Source organism: Pungitius pungitius, chromosome 21 (assembly GCF_949316345.1).
Source record: "Pungitius pungitius chromosome 21, fPunPun2.1, whole genome shotgun sequence".
Taxonomy (NCBI): domain Eukaryota; kingdom Metazoa; phylum Chordata; class Actinopteri; order Perciformes; family Gasterosteidae; genus Pungitius; species Pungitius pungitius.
This window is the reverse complement of record NC_084920.1, coordinates 833,390-853,256: the sequence shown is the minus strand read 5'-3', so window position 1 is coordinate 853,256 and position 19,867 is coordinate 833,390. Positions and strand designations below refer to the sequence as shown.

Here is a 19,867-nt window from a genome sequence, read left to right as displayed (position 1 = left end):
GCCTGAGACGGGAATGTGAGCCTGTGAGTCACTGCTGTGTTTGAAGGTCAAAGGGAATCCGAGGATCTGATAAACTGTCGCTGCCATGGCGACCATAGAATGAAGGAGATCGATTCCCTCCCACTTTCACCAGAGAGGAAAAACAGTGCAAACACTTGTGCGATTGGGGCGGGGGGGTCACAGGATGTTGTTTGACTTGGAGATCCTGTTTTCATCCTTTTTCCAAAGCAGCTAATGCGGGTGCACCAGCCCCCCCCCCCCCCGTTATAGGTGCAGCTCTTCCTGCGTTGTGGTGATGGACAGAAGGACAGAAGAGGAGGTGTTCACCACAAGGTACCACTACGTCATAGTGTATCAAATGTATATTACAAATACTGTTAAAAACAGATTTATTTTGGAGAAACATTTTGTGTTAATATATCAAAAAAATCATTTTGAATCTGGATTTATCGATTTTTCACATTCATGTTTAAGAGAGATATATATTTATATATTTCCATCTTCTCACCTGTGAGCCTGAGACTAGAACGTTTGGTTCTGGAGTGAAACGTGTCTTAATGTCTGCGTTCATGTTTCTAGAAGCACATAAAGCAAACGTTGGGGTGTAACGGCTGCTTTTGGTTACAAGTCAAAGGTTTAGTGAACATAAAATCTTTCTGCCCCCCCCCCCCCCCCCCCCCCCCCCCCCTCTGAGGCTGCACTTCATTATAAATCATGCTGCAGTTTCCATGAGATCATCAGCTTGTATTCAGGAGGAGCGACGTCCCACAGGTTTAACACTTTAAATGTATTAATACAATAATATAATAGTTCATTTAGTCTCAATATGCCAAACAAAAATAAAAAGGAATTAAAGGATTAAAAGATTTATTTTTATTTTTGAGTGTCAGAAGTCAGATGATTGATGGGCCCTCGAGGGTCCGATTCACGAGTTTAACTTACTGTGAGAAAGAGGCTCCAGTGACCTTTGACCCCGAGGTGGGTTGACTCACACAACGTGAACAACAATGAACGGTTTTGTTTTGTTTTGTTTTTAGTGACGACCTTCTATCAAAGTGAACTTTGACCCCCGAAGGAAGGAAGACGATTCGGGGGCCGGACGGTCCCCTTGTGGGACGTGCGTCACAGCGCGTGGGAGCAGGTGGGCTGTGAGAACGCAGCAGGACCAGGTAGGTCCAACACCCCCCCCCCAGGGGTCTTCTGCACGCGATATCCTCTGACTGTAGTTGGGTCCGGTTCCTTGAGGGGGGGGGGGCGTCCAGGGAGCGTGGTTTTCACTGAAATAAGCCATTTTTAGACGACAGAGTGAACACGGGACCTTAAAGTGTAAAAATACCTCTTTTCTTTATTGAATCGTTACAGCTGCACAGAGCGACTTAAAATATTCATAGAAATCCATTTAGCTCTAAATGAACAGTCATCAGTCTTTAGAGAGGAACTCTGAGGAGCTGTAGCCATGGTATCGGGGGGGGGGGGGGGGGGTCTCATTCAGAACAAAAACAAACACCAGCAGTTCACCACCTGCAACACACACAGACACACAAAGCTACGCGGGTTCAAAGGTCACGGCCGGGGACTCGACCTCCAGGACGCTCGGGCCGGCGGTGAAGAAAAAAAAGACATCGTCGCTATTAATCACGCCAGCAACACGTCTCCTTAAGGGATGTAACAATGCCCCCCCCAAGTATCAGAGGAGTCACTCGGCAGGTCAACACGAGACACAAATGGCCTCGCAGACAGGAAGTGCCACACGGACTAAAGAGCTCCTCATGCAGGTGTGCAGCGGGTTAGAAAGTGAATGCGAGTCAGCTGTTAGCAGCGAGGGGGTGTCGGGGGGGGGTCAAGGTGCAGCTCTGGGAGGATGATGAAGACCGCGAAGGGCCCCCTGAAACCAGGAGTTCACGTTGTAGTATCATACGATATCACTGAATGATGATGCTTCTCCCTTCAGGCTGTAATAGTTTACTTTACATGGGGGTGAAAGGTCACCACTGACCCAAACTCTGACCCAAGTCACCTTTTACAACCAGGAGATTCCATAAGAAAAAGTGAAACTCGATGGCTACATTTCACCTTTAAAGGGTTTAAAGTGTGCGATGATGTCATCACGGCGTCATGCGGAGGGGACAGTGTCGTTTATACAGGTGTGATGTCAGTGCCCCATAGCTAAGCTCCGCCCACACGGAGAAACACAAACAGGAAGTGGGATTGCGATGCAGAGTGGGGTTGAAGGGGGGGGGCTGTTGTGATGTCATCACTTGGCTTGTACTGAGAGGCACAGGAGTTAGTCGAAGCGCTGACACGTCAGAGAGGAACAGCAGTAATAAATACAACGAGTAATAGAATATTAATAACAATAATAGTAACAACATCCAGTTCTTCTCATGTGGAACACGCAGTGGAGAACGTTGATTCGCTCAGGAGAGACTAGAAGAAGGGGGGTCTTCTCCCACAAGGGGGACACACGCACTCACTCTATTTCACCCCCCCCCCCCCCCCCCCCCTACCTGTGCAGTCTAGCTGCACTTGTGTATTTGCAGTTGCAGATTAACACAAGGAGTAAAACACGAGACGGATCGTGGAAGGATCCGGTTTCCTACCCACAATCCCACAGGGCTTTATGGGGACTTGAGTTTCATGATTAGTGACAAATGCGCTTCTGAACACAACTGTTATCACTCAAATGAACAGCATCTCATGCAAATCCACCCGGCTGAAACAGGAGAAAAAGTACCACGGTTACCATGACAACCGACAGTAAACTGGGCTCCTGAACCCCGTTTGGTGGATTCATCAAGTCAGAATCAACGAAATCAATGTGTGCGCCCGAAAAACACAAAGCCCTGCGTACACACACACACACACACACACACACACACACACACACACACACACACACACACACACACACACACACACACTAAGCAGTTGAAGTGCGGTTCTGAGAGATAAATTCTGGACATGCAGTCAACAATTAAGCTAATGCAACACTTTGAGAATACAACCATTTTGATAATATATATATATATTTATATATATTTATAATCTGCATCTTTTCTCTGTGGCTTTTTTCAGCCAAAAGAAAAAAAAGAAAAGAAAACCCGGAGTTTGACCACGACGACCTGGAGTCCAGACAGTCGACATCGATGGAGTAAAAGGCGGGAAACGTGGGGCCAGAGCGGAGCTTCAAGGACCCCCCCCCACCCTACACGTTGGGGGGGGGGGGCTGCGATTGGTGCTTCTCGACTCAGGCCCTTAAGATGACCTTCACGAAGCTCGCCACGTCCGTCTCTTTGGCCTCGTGGCAGCTGAAGAAGGGATGATGCTGAGGAGGAGACAACACAGAGGGGGGGGGTGGATGGAGGCTAAGCTAACCTGGCTAACCCAGCATGCAGGGGCTGGGCTCTGATCGGTTCATTTCATGTTTCCTATTTGATGCAAATGATGAAGCGCACACTACAGTGATGTAGTGTTACATGCCGGGGGGGGGTGCGCCCTCTAGTGTGCGACCGGCGCGGTTACGCCATAAAACACTCACCATGAGTTCCGTGTACGTCGGCCGCTCTTTGGAAACTTTCTTTAAGCTGCAGAGGAAGAAAGGGACGGATGAATTGAGCCGCGTCCCGACCTCAGACCACATTCACTCACTCTCGCTTCCTGTTTGAACCACTGCAGGCGAACAGGCCAAAGGGAAATTAAACAACTCGTTTTTCAGAATAAAGCGTCCCGAAGAGGAGGGAACAATTACAAATGTGGAACTGAAGTGTTCGGGCCAATTAGGACAAAAAGAGTCACCACAGAGAGGAGAAGTCCACGAACTCGGGGGAGAACTGCTCGGCGGGAAGTTGTGGCGACGGTTCCTCCACCACCTGCTTCAGCTGCTGGAACGGCGTCCCCCACGAGTCGTACGGGAAGCGCAGGATGGCCAGCTCGATCTGAAACACACGAGGGGATTCAAACGGAAGGATCTGTGAATGTTTACCAACTGGTAATAAAAGGTCGAGACGGACACCAGAGCACATTTACCATCGTGATCCCTAAACTCCAGATGTCCGACTTGACGCTGTAGCCCTTCTGGTTCGTCTCGGGGTTGATCCTCTCCGGCTGCGGCACAGAGAAGGAGGCGTTAATGGCAGCGCCATGTTGAACTCCTTGTTCGCACACACACACACACACACACACCGCCATGTAGGGTTTGCAGCCGGCGTCCATGGTTTTGGCCACGGAGTCGACCAGGTAGCCGCTGATGCCGAAGTCGCACATCTTCACCTGACCCTGCGTGTTGATCAGCACGTTGGACGGCTTCACGTCTGCGAGCGGAGGAGAGAGCGGCGGCTTTAGTGGCGCCTCACAGAGCTGCCGGCGACCAGCGCCACCCAATCTCACCTCGGTGGATGACTTGCAGGTTGCTGTGCAGGTGCTCCAGAGCTTTTACTATCTGCAAAGACAAAGAGGCCGTTTAGCCGGCGGCAGGGCGGCGCTACGGCGGCGGCGGCGAGGAGCAGGACCCACCGAGACGGCGATCTTCCCCAGGATGTCCTCGGGGATGCTCGTGCTCTTCTCGATCACCTGCTTGTAGAACTTGTCGAGGGAAGTGTCCATCAGCTCCATGCAGATCCACACGTCGCCCTGGCAACAGACGAGGAGGAAGATGAAGGGGGCGGGGCAACCAGCCAGGACTCATTGCAGGCGAGTGTTTGACCCCAGTGTTTAAGGTCAAAAGGAGGAAGTTCATCCCAAAGCACCTGACAGCCTCTTCATGAGAGCCACCAAGTTAAATAACACATTCAAAGGTCAGGTCGGAGAAGCGCAATGCATTGTGGGTCCAGGCTACCTCTCTGAAGAGCGCTCCGTAGAAGGTGACCGTGTAGAAGCAGTCCACCGTCCTCATGGAGATGTCCAGGTCCATGAGCAGCCTCTTCTGCTCCTGAGTGTTCACGGTGGCCCTGATCCGCTGGGGGGGGGGGGGCAAACAGGAAGTGAATATTGTTAAAGTGAAAAGATGTGTCGTTTATATGAATGCATTAATAACAAAGGTAATAAATGAAAAATTACTTTGAAGAACTAAAGAAGTTATTTTTCTCACTGAATGTAAGAAGGGACTCACCTTGACGGCCATGATGAGGCCGCTGGGCACGTGCCTCATCTTGTCCACCACGCCGTACGCTCCTCGGCCCAGCTCGCAGATCTGCTCCAGGTCATCGGCCTTCACCTCGAAGTTCTGCTCCGCAGGAGGGACGGGGAGCAAGGTCAGAGGTCAGGGGTCAGGATGGACGCAGAAGTGAAGGTGGCCGTTAAACTTAAGTAAAAACAGGAATCTCAAAGAGCTAACGGATGCTAATCTACACAAGTTGTATTGATTTGTAAAAAAAAAGGTTTAGTGTCTGTTTAACAGTCTTTTTTTGTTTGAACTTTTTACAGAGAAGTGACTTTTTCAAGTCATCAACCCGATAACGTGAGGCGCCTGAAGTCTGGATCAGCAAACACCTTCTCGGGTTTTTTGATGAGTAGAACACAGATATTTTTACTGCTAGCGGGTCCCAAAAGAATCAGAGGAAGGAGGAGAGAAAGAAAGCATCAAAACCCTGAAAGGACCTAGAAATAAAATTACCTTTTCTCCGATGGTCACACAGGCTTTAGAATCCAAATCCCTGGGGGGTCTGAAACACACGTTTGTTACTGATAAACCAGATAAAACCCAGAGGAGCAGCGACCAAAGCTCACAGATGACAATGTGATGAATAAATAAAGGAAGCGTCTTACACTGCGGCGGGGGGGGGCTGCTCAAACACCTCCTTGGGGAGCTTCAGCTTCCTCTTACCTGGAAACACAGGTAAGAAAAAAAAAATTTGGCCTGATTAAAAGACAGTCGTGGAGAAGCAGAGTCCAGGACGGTCCAGAAGCAGGAGCAGGCCCGAGGGGCCCGACTGGGAGACCCCCCCCCCCCCCTACCTCCCAGTGGACACTGAATGCAACGCTAGAAGAGGAAGGCGAGGAGGAAGAGGAGGAGGTGTGCTTGCTTCACCTGGAGGTAACAGAGACACACACACACACACAGGAGACAGCCCAGCCGACTTGCTGCAGGATGTTGGATCTTTTGTTACGTAATCTTTTCCGGTCTCGTTGCATAACCCAAACACATAATTCCCTCCTTTATTCCCGCCGCGCTGGACATCAAACCTACGCACCGGGTTGCTTAAGTGCACGCCGTATCGTAGTGCTGACAGGAAGGGGTGCTGTGTGTGTGTGTGTGTGTGTGTGTGTGTGTGGGCGGGAGGGGGGGGGGGGTTCAGGTGACAGCTGCCCTGTGTGATAACCAGCCGCTGGATCACATGGCGCCTGCTGCTGCACACGCACACACACACACACACACACACACACACACACACACAATGGATGGAATTTCAACAATCCCAAGAGTTCCCTGAATGGAATTCTACAGAGCCGGAGGAAGACGGGTCAATCACAGAGGGGGGGGCTCTAAGAATGGCTGCTCCTTTTGTGTCACACCTGTTGCAGGTGGTTGTGGATCCACCAGGAGAGCGTCTCAGTGCAGTGGGAATGTGTGTATGCTCCCCCCCCCAGGAAAAGACAAGTAGTAGAACAACTCCACTGCTAATGCAGCAAAACGGGCCTGGAACCGGACCAGCGATCAGCAAAGGAGCAGAGCAACGAGGACAAAACCAGGACACGCAGGACCGAACGGGGACATAAAGAACTCTGGTCCCATAGACGTCTATGAGGAAATGACTCTACTTCTGTGTAGTGACCAGCAGGGGGCGACTCCTCTGCTCCCATAGACGTCTATGAGGAAATGACTCTACTTCTGTGTAGTGACCAGCAGGGGGCGACTCCTCTGCTCCCATAGACGTCTATGAGGAAATGACTCTACTTCTGTGTAGTGACCAGCAGGGGGCGACTCCTCTGCTCCCATAGACGTCTATGAGAAAATGTCTCTACTCCTCTCTTGATTTATTCCCTCAGTAAACATTGTAAACATGAGTTTATGGTCTCAGTCTCTAGTTTCAAGTCTTCAATGCAGCATGATGTTCATTTAGCGAATGATGGTCCATTTAGAGTCAAACAGACCATAAAGCAGGGGATGCTTTAAGGAGGGGCTTACAGTAATTGACAGGTCACTATGTCACGCCTAATATGGTCAAGTCATACAAGTCATTATCAGTTGGAGGAAGTGCAACAGAAGGAATCCATATTGAAATGTATCAATACAGACTCATGGTTTCCATTTTGTTCTCTCTGCGAGGTTGAAGAATCAAAAATATACTTTTTGTGGTGAAGAATTGGTTGATCTGTGTGTGTGTGTGTGTGTGTGTGTGAGAGAATGCTTCCTGCACTGCACATCATTAATGAATGACAACAGAAACCTACTTCTGCTCAACAGGAAAGTCCCGAACCGACTCATTCATGTACAGAGACAAACAGCATGAACGTCTGAGCATTATTCATATTCCTCTGTGGAGGCTCTCTCTGCTACCTGCGCGTGTGCATGTGTGTGCGCGTGCGTGCAGCATGTTGCGCAATGAGCGCGCCCCACTTGGCATTTCTTGGAAAGAGAAACAGCTGCTTTGTTTGCTGAGGATCCGTCGGAGCACGAGCTCAGTGCTGCTGATAAAGTTTTTTTTTGTGGGGGGGGTGTCAGTGTGACGTGCACGTGTTTAGTGTGCACGCTGGGGAGATGCAGGCGGGACATCTGGGCTGTGACCCATGCACAGAAGCCGAGAGGGCCCCCCCCCCCTGTTCCTGAACGCAGCACCACTTGGATGCTCATAAACAAATTCTATTATTAGATTTCTATGTTCTGCCTCATTAGCAGAAGCGGATCAACACTCACGCGTTGAGCCCGACAGCTGCAGGCCGCCACGATCACGCACGCGCCCGTGTCAGTGTCTACCTTGAGCGATGTGCACGAGCCGTGCGTAGACACGTGCACAGTTCTTTAGAAAGAGAGGTCTATCTCGTGACTGACACCCCCGCCCCTGTGCGCGGCTAATAACGTCAACGGGAGCGAGCGCGAGCGTCGTCTCAGCAGGAACTGTGCACGGGGGGGGGGTGCATGTGAAACCGGAAACGCAACTGACCCGTCGTGACCCGCGGGACTGCAGCGGGTGCATGTTGCAGAGGGTGCAGCCGTGATTGCATGTCGGTGCTCGGTGCACGGATCGGTGCGCGTGCTTACCTCGATTCGGCTGAGACATTTCCCCTTTGCTCGGGTGGGGGGGGGCTGCACAGGAGACTTTGCCTTCCCTCTCGCTCCCTCCCTCCATCGCCGCGGAGCAGGCTCGAGCTTTGCAAACAAAAGATGCGCCAAACAAATGGACGAGCCTCGATTCTTCATGCACGCGCAGGCTTCCTGCGTCCGGAGCGCGCGGGTCGGTGCACGCGCGCCCCCCCAGCAACGGGAATCGCGTAATTCTGCAAATGCAGCGCAAAGAATGCGTCCGCAGAAGCTACATGACGGGCCGCGGCTGGGATCAGTGTGAGCTCCTTCCTGCTCGGCGCGCAAAGGCTCACGGGAAAAGTAGTCCGCGGAAGCATGTGTAAGCTGATTGGGTTGTGATTTTATTTTCCATTATGTCTTTAGTTCCTTACCTGTTCACGTGCTGCACCCTTGAACTGTGAAAATAAAACTTGAATAAAACAAGAATTCTGATGAAATCAAAATGCAAAGCGAGGATCTAAGTGATGACTTTAATCAGTGAGCTAAAGGTACACGACAGAACTAAGAGGTTTAATAAATACGTTATGACTCAATTTCAACATTTGGTTCCCAGTAAGAACTGATTCAGAGATTATTAAAATAAGCTGTGAAGGGTTTGGTTTCTTCAAACAAGTTACTTTTGTTTATTTTACTCTTTGCTTCCAAACCACACGTCGACCTCTGGATGTTGTTTGACCTTAAAATCATCAAGTCAACGCTCACTGAGGCCCCTGAATGTGAACGGGTCACATAGCACCAAGATTCAGAAACGATACACAGGAAACATAGAAGGAACAGAACATGTAACATAAAAGATGAGGGCGGCGATATCCAATATTTTACTTATTTTCAACTAAATGTTCCTGCTGGAACGAACATCAACCCGGTGCCTCGTGAACTATTGCTGCGTGGAAACGGCAGAATTATAAAAGTTCCGCAACGGCAGAAGATTTTTCTGTTGCGCTTGTTGACATTAAGAAACATGTAGAATATCGCCAGGCTCCGCCCCCGCTTCATGGCGATGTCACAAAACGCCCTCAGACCGTCACCACTTTGTTTAGTTGCCCGATGAGAAGAGACCACGATCCAAACATCACTCCCCCACGTGGTGATATGAGTGAGGGGGGCTTCACCAGGTCGGGGAGGGGAGGGGGGGGTCAGTTCTTAATGGTGATGAGGGTTTGGTACAGCGGTTTCACCACGATGTGGAGGAAGAGGGATCCGTCCACGAGGTACTCCGAGGTGCGGCGGTGCAGGTCGGCCTCCGCCAGGAAGTCGCCGCTCTCCTCGGTGCTCTGGTGGAAGTTGTAGACGTGTTTCACCACCACCTTCCCCTGCTGCTGCGCCATCACCAGCACCGTCTTCTGGAAGCTCACCCCGGCGAAGTCCGCGCTGGACGTGGCCGGCGTGATGATGATGCGGGGGCGCCCTCCCTCCACGCGCGTGGGCTGCATGGCGCCCGCCTCCGTGTACATGGGCCGCATGCCGACGGGCAGCCAGCGCGGCGAGAACATGGCGTTCCAGGTCACCCGCTTGCTGGAGTCGTGGCCGCTGGGCCCCAGCTGCGTCTGGAAGCTGGTGCTGCGGTCGTCTCGCGACGGGTTGCTGATGATCCACGGCGAGCCCCACAGCGGCGACAGGTAGTTCCTCGGCATGAAGAGGCTGCAGTTCACGTCGAAGAACTTGGCCATGTGCATGGGCGACGCCGAGTGGAACTGGTAGGACAAGTACAGCAGGTCGCGCACCGACTCCTGGTAGCGGGCCAGGACCGGCGAGTGGGTCTGCAGGCGGAAGAGCTCGCGCGGCGGCATCATGGCGTAGCGCACGGCTCTCAGCGCGTTCTCCGCCGTCAGCCCGTCGGGCTCGTTGTGGATGATCCAGGCCTCCAGCGCCGCGAAGAGCTCCATCTCGCTCTGCAGCACCAGGTCGGAGCGCTGCAGCAGCGTCATGAGCAGCTGGCTGCTGATGGCGGCCCACTCGCCGCCCTGCAGCAGCGACGACAGGTTCCACGCCATGTACTGCAGACAGCTGTCCCGCAGGGCGCCGTCGCCGGCCTGCTGGGCGTACTCGTACCAGCCCGCCACGTGGCCCGAGGAGGACTCCCGCGCCAGGTTCTGGGTCATGTACTGGGTGATGCCCTGCTGGAGGCCCAGCACCTGGTACTTGGCGGCCAGCTTGTGCAGCGCCATGGCCTGGTCCACATGCAGAGAGATCTCTCCGCAGTACAGGTACCTGCTCAGAGAGGGAGGAAGTAGAGGCTCGGTGAGGGAGCATTGAAGCACAACATCTGAAATGAGACCATTTGGCTGAAGACGCCCCCCCCCCCTTTAAGGATCTTCACACATCCTTTTTCAGCACACAAAACGCCTTCTAGATCTCATTTGATTCAGCCTCTAAAGATCCAACGTGGGGATCAGGGGACACCTAGTGGCGAGGTTTCAGACTGCAATCATCTGAAGCTCCAGGACCACCATCTCTGTGTACTATATCTTCTGTAGACTACCAGCAGCTTCCTACCTAAGATGAATGATCACATGATGAACACAGACAGACGCAGGTCACGTTCTAATGAGCCTCGTTGGCAGCTCCCCCACCTGATGAACTTGTCGAACACGGCGGCGCAGTCGGAGCTCTCCTTCAGGACCAGCGTGCTGCCGTTGCGGTTCAGGAGGATCTCCTCGAAAACGGCGCTCTGCAGCGAGAGCACCAGCGCGTGCGCCGCGATCACCTTCACCTCGTCGGCGCTGGGCGTCTCCACCCGCAGGGCCACGTCGCTGCCGTTCCCCTGCAGCAGCAGGGCCTCCAGGCGCTGCACCACGCTCAGGGAGTGGCTGATGGTGTCCGAGCCGCGGCCGCCACCGCCGTCCTGCGGCGGGTCGACCTTCAGCGAGCCTGGGGGAGGAGGGGGAGTGGCGGGGGGGGGACACGTGGAGCCATGAGAAAGAGGTACGTGTATGTTTGCAGGTGGGTTAACGCGGCGTTCAGGTGAGAATCAAACCACTGCGTTGGTTGAAAGTCTGTTGGACTCTCTCCGCCCCCCCCCCCCCCCCCCCCAACCAATAATCGTCTTTATGGATAAAGTGGGTCACTCGCTGGGACTGTTGCTTCGCCACATGGACGCATTAGAGATCCCACTGGGCTCCTCATTGGACGAGTCCTTCATGAGCCGCTCTGATAGCGGGACGATCAATTGGCGCCGATCGGCCGTTTCCCCCCATCGATCGTCTAGCTGCTCTCTCTGTTTGGGGGGGGGGGATGAGGAATTGTGGGTCATGTTTAATTAAAGCTTTGCCTCTTTGTAGCCCCCCCCCGCCTCCTTAGTCAAATGCAAAGGAACTTTTACGTCCTTTTGTCTGTTGATATGATTTTCACTCCTTCATTAAACTTCTGACACTTACTCACATCTTCATCGTGTCACAGGCATTTATCAATATTCCCGTCTTTTAACAGCGTTTGAATCGTTTGCCTTTTGGAAGCTGGACCCTCAATAGAGTTTGGGTTTTGGATCCAGAACTGGGTTGAAAACAGGTCTGCTGAGTAAAGGTCCGTGTGACCCGTCCATCAGCCACAACTCCTCCCCTTTCTGTCTTATTTACTACCCCCCCAAAAACACATCAAACTTCCTCCATCACCAAAGTTCCCTCCAAATGTAAATCTCAATAACGTCACACAATATCAGTTTTCATTGTAACATTCTTCATCTCTTTAACTAATGAAAGACACACAACAACAATCTGAAACCACACAACAGCACAAAGACATTCACTGTTATTTTTCAATGTTGTTTTTTTCACATTATTTTCACAATATGGAAACCTGTACTTTGTAAATCAAACTTTTTATCAAATCACATTTGATAAAAAGTTTTTCACCTGAAACATTTCATAAATAATTGACAGGATTGCAGCAAAATCACCTCTGGCTTTGAAACCCATTGAACAAACTCCGCACAGGAGTTTAATGCGCAGCATAAGTGTCACAGAATAGCGCTGACTGACCTGCAGCATCGGACCCGCGGAGCAGAGCGAGGACCAGGACCAGCACCCCGAGGCCCAGCGCAGCCACTTGTTTCTCCATCCTCCTCTCAGCCGTCCGTCTGCTCTTCTGTCCTCTGTCGGGGGGGACGAGGGGGCTCTGTGTCTGAATGTGGGACAGGAGTCCTCCACATCCGGCCCACCGCACACACACCCACAACCTCATCGATCAGTGTGTGGAATCAGGTCTGGGTTTGTTTCCATGGTTACCACTTTGATTCTGACTTCCTCGTCCTGGGGTGACGCTTGCTGCGTGCTATTGATTGGAGGAGGAGGAGGAGGAGGAGGAGGAAGAGGAGGAGGAGGAAGACGGTATTTGATCTACTTGCAGGTCTGGACAGGACCGATCAGTCTCCATCCCCCCCCCCCACTGGCTGTGTCAGTGGTTCAGCCCACTCGGGACTTGTGCGTGATACAGCAGCAGATGCAATTTATTCACAGCTTCAGGCCACAGCCGGCTTCATTAGGGGGGGGGGGGGAATTACGCAATCAATATCCCCTCATAATGATTTTCATTAAATCCCTCGTTGCTTCATTGTAGATTCATTGTCAAAGTGTCTGATAGTTGTGCGTCGTCAGATCCGGCCGGTGACCTCGGCTCGGTGGGCCGGGTCCTGTGTGTGGGGGAGTGGATGGGCATGTCACACCGGGGGTGGCAGTGGGGTTCTGCTATGCTAGCCCGGGTGTGACTGGATAGAACCAGGTCAATAAGGCCAGAAGGTTTGGCCCCAATGGTCCTTCAGCTTCAGACCACAACAGAACACAGAGAACTTTCTAAAGATGCCTGATCACACAGAATCGGTTTCACACCATTTTGATCCACTGTTAAAGATTCAGATCGAAACTGTGTTTATTATAATACCAAAGGTTCGCCCTTTATTTTCTATACAGGAGCAGGGGAGTCGTTCCCTGGTGGTCACTGGGGAGAATGCAGCTTTAATGAAGCTCTGACTTTGCTCTGCAGGACTGCAGTTTCCCGCCTGGTTTTAATGCTCTCGATGTTCTACACACATCTACATGTGTCTACAGAGACAAAGGCGTTCACCCCCTATTTACTGTAGATACTATTTGTATTTACACGTCGTGGCCACTAGAGGGAAGACCGATCTCTGCAACATATAATTACAGCCATGTTGAGTTGAAAAATAACTCGGGGTATTAATTGAAACATTAAAAACAGACATTAAAGCAATGAACAAGCTCAACATAGAGTACAAGTTGCACTGCAGTTAATTATATCAGTAAAAGCAAATCTGACATTTTCCACAGCTCACCGCATTACGAGCCTCCTCTGCCCTGAAAAACTCACCAAAGGCACTGTGACCAGTCGTAAATATAAACAGTGCGTCGTCTCCCTCTGATCCAACGATGGATGGCGAGTCGCGTCTTCGATGGTCGTTGGCCCGACTGACCCCGGCAGCGTTTGTAAGCGGGACCCCTGTACGTCTGGTAAACGGGTCAAACTGCTGCTGGTGTTTTTATCTGAACCCTGTTTGTGTGTGTGTGTGTGTGTGTGTGATTACACTTGTCACGTTGCAGGGACATCTGTCCACACGGTCACATTTGGGGACACAAGTGTAGGGTCAATAAACCTACCTTGAGGTAGGTTTGTGTGTATCAATTACAGACAGCCACATCAAGCATTGATCCAGTAGCGTGCGTGGCGACATGGTGGGTTTCGGGTATCTTTTAGCCAATAGCAGCGCGGCAGCCGGTCGGTCCGCCTCTTTTGTGTAGAATGTAATATATTAATCACGATGTTTGTCACAGAGGAAGCATTTAGACTTCCAGTGACCTTCTGACACTTCATTTCACCTGTCCAGTGAATTATTTCAACACCCAATGGTCCACAGATCAATCCCCCTCCCCCCTTCCCTCCCCTCCTTCCCACCCGCCCCACATTGACACTCCCCTCTGCCTCATCTCTCCACTCCTCTGCTCACTCGCTACTGTGATGAACCGGCTGCATGGACTCCTCTTCCTCCTGCTCCTCTTCCTCCACCTCTTCTCGTTGGGTGTCCAGCAGCGATGTCGGGGACTCTGTAGGAGCATCGGGGGGGGGGGACGACGGAGCCGAGGACCAGCAGTGAACCAGGTGGAGGATCGCTGTGAAAACTGGATGTGAAGGTAAGACTGAGACTGACCTTACAAGGGCAAAGGAAGCTGAAGAGCAGTCGGCTCACAGGCGAGAAGCTCTGCTGTAAACAGAGGAGATGTTTCTGTTTCTTGGGCAATCAGAGCTGTCACACACTATTTACTGCAGTCTCACCATAGAAGTTATTTAGGGAAGACGGTAGCGAGTCTGTCTCACTTCCAATTGTTTCATCATCTACGGCGTCTTCTGTCTGGGCTTGAAGTGTGTTCTTCTTCCTATTTTCCTTCCCTGAATCCTGTAAGAAACAAACCGCTTCTGCCAAGATGCTCTTCTGGATTCGTTCTTCTCAAGGACCTTCAGGATTTTGGCCTCTTTGGTTGAACTTTAGCAAGATCACAAACAGCATCAGGAAGAAACTTCTTTATCACTGACAACTTGCCAAATACCGACAGTTGGTCCATCAAGCCAACTGACGAGTGTAGATGATGTTTCATGAGATAAAGCTGCATTCTGTGTAGTGACCAGCAGGGGGCGACGCCTCTGGTCCCATGAGAAAATGACTCTACAAGGTGATTATTGTATTGGATTATAGTATTGATTTGCTTCCCCTCTTTGCCGTCTTGTTTCTTGGTTCCTTTTGTTTCTGTGGCCTTTTCTGTTTTGGAGAATAATTAAGAATAATAATAATAATTAACACGCCGTATTGAGCTTCTGCAACAAAACTAACGCTAATGTGAAGCGGTCTGAAGTGAGAGCGTGTTTTCTTTCGGGGTCAACTTCTTAAGTCTAAGATGTAGAGATGTAAATCCTGAAGGAGCTCCCCCCCCCCCCCCCCCCCCCACGAGGAACCGTATGAAGCGCAGTTGTGCTAGCGGCCGTCTCACAATGAATTATTAAGAGGGCTCAGTGGAGCGCGGACGAAGCGATAGAGGAGGCGAGAGGAGGCTCGTCGCTCCTGGAGTTCCGGTGAGGGTCAAAGAAGCGTCCACGGGGACATTGGTCCCTCAGTGTTCCGTCCTCATGTCACTGAGAGGAAACGAGTCGTCACTAAATGCTTCCAGAGGTCATTTAGTTTGCTTGGGAGGGTGTTTTTAAGCGTCAGTATTGCTGCTTTACTTCTCAATCTTCAATCAAACTTAATTATTTTTTTTCCGAACAGCACCAAAAACACAAGTTTATATACTGTACATAAGTAATGAAAAAGTGACATTTCTTTACTTTCTAAATGAATTCATCTATCAAACATTTCTCGTGAATGTATTCAGTAAAGATGTAATATTATATATTATTATATCTAACACCCTAGTTCCTGTATGTGACTTGTCTTATTACACACTTTTACTTTAGCTTCTATTCCTTCTATTCACTTATTTGATACTCTATTATACATCATCTTTGTTCTGCATTTGTTGGAACATTTGCTTGTTTAAACATAGTTTAAACTCAATTACTGTGATCCAGTCTGTTCTCCTTTGAGGTCAAATTGTGGATGAGCAGCAGCTCCTGTTCCTGTACCTCAGCCTGTGGGATGATGTGACAGAACAAAGAGTGAAAGATGAGAACGTTTCATGAACAAAGCAAACGGAAAACGTCAGTGAATTAACTCTGACCGAGGAAGACTCCGCAAGTGTCATTTTAGGTGATGAAGAGGACACCACTTCACAGCCGGAGAGACAGTTTGACTCCCAGAAGAGGAATGAACGCGACATTCTGTCCTGTTATTAACCTTGTGGAGGCGTCCTTCAGACCAACACGGAAAGAGATGAATTAATGATCAGTGGCTTGGAATCAACCCTCTTCAGAAGATGGGAGTCGCCCAGATAAATTGAGGATGTTCATATGTTCATGTTTTGGCTCCTCGTGGTTTTCTTCTCTGCTGGAGGCCAAGCTTTGAGAACTGTATAGAAATAGACCTTCTTCTCTCCGGTGGTCTCGTCTACTGATGGAGGTCTGTTGGGGATCCGGACTAAACCGGGACCTGCAACCAGTTAAAGGTTCCTCGTAGTCCTCTACGTGAGCAGATCAATGAGGCTTTAACCAGCTGAGACCTTCAGGCGGCCCATGGCGTCGGCCCGGGAGCCACTTTTAGAAGCAGTCGTGTGAAACGTGGTCGTCTCTTGGGACAAATCTCACGTTTCTGTTCTGCCTTTTCTGACATGAGACGACCACAAACATCCTCCTGCCCTCGAGTGCACAGACCTTTCAGAAGGAGAACGTTACTCCAGGCGGCTTCTACCGCACCGGCCTACACACGCAGAATCACGCCATCCACCCCCACGTGCTCTTCTGCTTGTTTGTCGCGCCGAGCGGAAGCGAAGAAGCCCTCGGAACATCTCTGCGTTTTACGATTGCATTCCTGCCACGAGTCATAAAACGCTCCAGTTGCATAATGGCGCGATGGCGCCTTTACGATGGCGGCGATTCAATGCGACCGGCTGTCAGGAGGAGGTCGGCTCCTCAGATTGGGCCATCGCGGCCCCCGGATGACGTTTACTCTGGTTAAGCATCTAAATGGAGAGCTGGAGAGATAACACCGGTCCAGAGACGCTTCACGGATGAGTGAGGACAATTAGGGGGGGGGGGGGCGGAGAGAAAAACAGGATGGATGGATTCCCGGGTGAAGCCATGAGGAGACGGGGCGGTAATGACTGCGGGGAGGGCGGAGGCTGGCGGGTGGAGGGTCGGCCCATCTGCTGTTGACCTGCAGCTTAATTGACTGAGTCCAAAGCGACTTGTTGTTCTCCACAGGTCATCTCTTCACCAAACACCCACCTTCACGTCCCAACGCGTTCATTGGGCTCTCCGTCCCTGGGACAATGCATCTTCTTCCCCCTGTTAAGCACCATGATGATGTCATCACTACTATGGCGACTTGTAATATCTGATCCTGAGATTTTATGTCTCCTTCAGTTGTAGCAAAGTGTGAAGAATACGAACGAATCCGTCAAAAGAAGATGAATAAAATAAAAATAATAGTTAGTTGTAGCTCTAATAATATTTATGTGGATCTCAGAATAGTGTTGGATGACTCTACGGTGTGTGTTTGTGGCCATGAAGAAGAAACATCTCACACACCGTACTTCTCAGCAGACACATTTGTGCCGGTTTTGGTCTTTTCGTGAGATTTAATGACAATGACAACAGCCTTTGTTTAGGTCGTATCTGAAATGAAAGCTCTGGGTGTCTCCGTCTCCCAGGGGAGGCGCAGAGGTCATGATCGACTGGTTCAACGTGACGGCGTCCGGCTACCAGGAGCTGGGCCCGAAACCCGAGGAGCTGCAGAGGTCCAAATGCGTCCTGGGCTTCATCCCGGTCATCTACTACAGCATCCTGCTCTGTGTGGGAGTACCAGGTACACAAAGTCACAAGGACCACTCCCTCTCCCCCCTCCCTCACAGCTCCCCTCAGCTCAGCAGATTCAGTCATTTCATTAACTACGTGATGCACTGCATCTTGGTCACAGCAACAGTCTGCATTGATGTCTATTTCTAAGGGTAATCAATACTCAGTGATCAACACTGCTATGGCTCCGCTCACAGGTTACAATAATCCGTTTCAGTCTACGGACCCCTCCTTCCCTCCATCGGCCTCCATCGGCCTCCACGTGCATCAATAACTGTCTTCTCTGATGGACTGTGTTCACCTCACACGACCAATCGATGGTGGTGATTTGGTATCGATCCGGCAGGGATTTAGCTGCTCAGGTGCGTCCCGCAGGCCTCGTGGAGGCCGGGTGCTGGTGCGCATGCTGCAGTGAGAGCATCCTGCAGCTGATGTGGGAAACAGAGGAGACATGTGATACAAGGGGACAAATAAAATCAATGCTTTGTAACTTAAACTGCATGAATGCATTTTACAAATGCAAGGTGGGATAACTCGACCCACAAAACAACCACAATCTACTTTTTAAGGATTTCTTGAACCTTTTAATCATGTTTTATCAATAGTAATATAATAGTAATTCATATTATTATGCGAAAATAGCTCTTTAAATTATCTTTAAATAGATGAGTGCCTTCTATTAATGCATAGTGTAATTTTCATTTGTGTTGTTTGTGTCTTTGGATGGAAGCAGCGAACCTGTGATGTCACGTGCTGCCATGTAGAAAACCAAAATCAAGCCCCGCCCACACAGCGAACACAAAAGCGTTACTGAAACTCAGTATTGAGGAGAAGTGATTGACAGCTGCGATAGAGAATCCTCGGCTGCGATTGGTTGTTTCACTTCGGGCGTGGTTGAATTTAGAAACACTAAAAGGAGGCAGGTGGAGTTCTCCACAGGTGACCTTTCACAGGTGTGTCTCTGTTTCCGTCAGTGAACATCCTCACGGCCGTGGCGTTGTCCCGACTGGCGTGCCGCACCAAGAAGGCCCTGTACTACTACCTGCTGGCGGTGACGGGTTCGGACATCCTGTCCCAGCTCTTCATCATCTTCGTGGGCTTCCTGCTGGAGACGGCGGTCTTCCACCGCGACGTCCCCGCCCTCCTGCTGCACTCCGTCAGCGCCGCCGAGTTCGCCGCCAACCACGCGTCCATCTGGGCCACCGTGCCGCTCACCGTGGACCGCTACGTGGCGCTGTGCCACCCCCTCCTCCACCGGCAGATCAGCTACCCGGCGCGCGCCCGGAGGACCATCGCGGCGGTGCTGGCGCTGTCCCTGCTGTCCGGCGTGCCCTTCTTCTGGTGGTCGGACATGTGGAGGAACAGCCACCCGCCCACGGGCCTGGACGCCGTGCTCATCTGGACGCACGTGACCATCATCTACTTCCTGCCCTGCGGCATCTTCCTGGTGCTCAACTCGCTGATCATCCGCACGCTGCGGGCCCGGCCCCGGCGCCAGCGCAGCCAGGAGGGGCGCGGCCCCAAGTCGGCGCCGCCGCGGCGCCTGGGCAAGACCACCGCCATGCTGCTGGCCATCACCTCCGTGTTCTCGGTGCTGTGGGCCCCCCGCACCGCCGTGGTCATCTACCACCTGTACGTGTCCTCGGTGCACCGGGACTGGCGCGTCCACCTGGCCTACGACCTGTCCAACATGCTGGCCATGCTCAACACGGCCGTCAACTTCTTCCTCTACTGCTTCGTCAGCAAGCCCTTCCGCGGCGCCGTGCGGGACGTGGTGCTGCTCAGGGGGGGGCCCCTGCACCCCCGCCACGCCGCGCCGCACCCGGAGGCCCCCACCAGCGCCTCCGTCTCCTCTCTGTGCAGCGGGAACATCAAGCGCTCGCAGCGGGACTCCACAGCCGGGGCCAGAAAGCCCTTGTGACCCTGTGACCCCGTCCTCCTCATCCAAAACCCCTCATTGTCCCCTCACTGTCCCCTCACTGTCCCCTCGTCCTGCAGTGTGCGTGTATTCCAGCTGCCAGTCAGCCCGGACGCTCTGATTGGCTCACGTTTCTTTTGTTCAAACATAAACTTTTGTCCCTGAAGCACACGATCAGGACGCATATTTAGTTTGATGATTGTGCATCAGGCTTTTGTGTTTCATGTTGTTGGGAGAAGGGGAGGAGCTCCACCATCATC

The 19,867-nt window shown here is 51.5% G+C and overlaps 3 protein-coding genes and 1 long non-coding RNA gene across 6 annotated transcripts; 2 read left to right on the top strand and 2 right to left on the bottom strand.

The window, feature by feature from the left end:
* The first annotated feature begins 263 nt into the window (after positions 1-263).
* LOC119213269 (uncharacterized) lies at positions 264-3,170 on the top strand. Of its 2 annotated transcripts, none has more exons than XR_005119889.2 (3): positions 264-333; positions 1,038-1,169; positions 3,076-3,170. It is a non-coding gene; the product is annotated as an uncharacterized LOC119213269 (long non-coding RNA). The 2 variants fall into 2 exon arrangements; XR_005119888.2 differs by lacking the exon at positions 264-333 and adding an exon at positions 692-771.
* map2k6 (mitogen-activated protein kinase kinase 6) lies at positions 1,326-8,579 on the bottom strand. 2 transcript variants are annotated; one of them, XM_037464446.2, is made up of 12 exons: positions 8,198-8,579; positions 5,764-5,821; positions 5,612-5,660; positions 5,108-5,221; positions 4,835-4,954; positions 4,513-4,629; positions 4,387-4,438; positions 4,183-4,310; positions 4,027-4,104; positions 3,820-3,935; positions 3,539-3,584; positions 1,326-3,325 (listed from the first exon to the last, which is right to left on the bottom strand). In XM_037464446.2, the coding sequence occupies exons 1-12, from the start codon at positions 8,283-8,285 to the stop codon at positions 3,248-3,250; spliced, it is 1,044 nt and encodes a 347-aa protein (XP_037320343.1). In that variant the 5' UTR covers positions 8,286-8,579; the 3' UTR covers positions 1,326-3,247. The 2 variants fall into 2 exon arrangements, with proteins under 2 accessions (XP_037320343.1, XP_037320342.1); XM_037464445.2 differs by having other exon boundaries at positions 3,796-3,935; positions 8,198-8,569.
* A 115-nt stretch (positions 8,580-8,694) lies between these two features.
* btbd17a (BTB (POZ) domain containing 17a) lies at positions 8,695-12,491 on the bottom strand. The gene is made up of 3 exons (XM_037464461.2): positions 12,217-12,491; positions 10,813-11,110; positions 8,695-10,450 (listed from the first exon to the last, which is right to left on the bottom strand). The coding sequence occupies exons 1-3, from the start codon at positions 12,416-12,418 to the stop codon at positions 9,376-9,378; spliced, it is 1,575 nt and encodes a 524-aa protein (XP_037320358.2). The 5' UTR covers positions 12,419-12,491; the 3' UTR covers positions 8,695-9,375.
* Positions 12,492-17,536: 5,045 nt separating this feature from the next.
* Positions 17,537-19,867, top strand: gpr142 (G protein-coupled receptor 142). Its single transcript, XM_037464464.2, has 2 exons — positions 17,537-17,699; positions 18,664-19,867. Exons 1-2 carry the CDS (start codon positions 17,561-17,563, stop codon positions 19,608-19,610), a joined length of 1,086 nt encoding a protein of 361 aa, XP_037320361.2. The 5' UTR covers positions 17,537-17,560; the 3' UTR covers positions 19,611-19,867.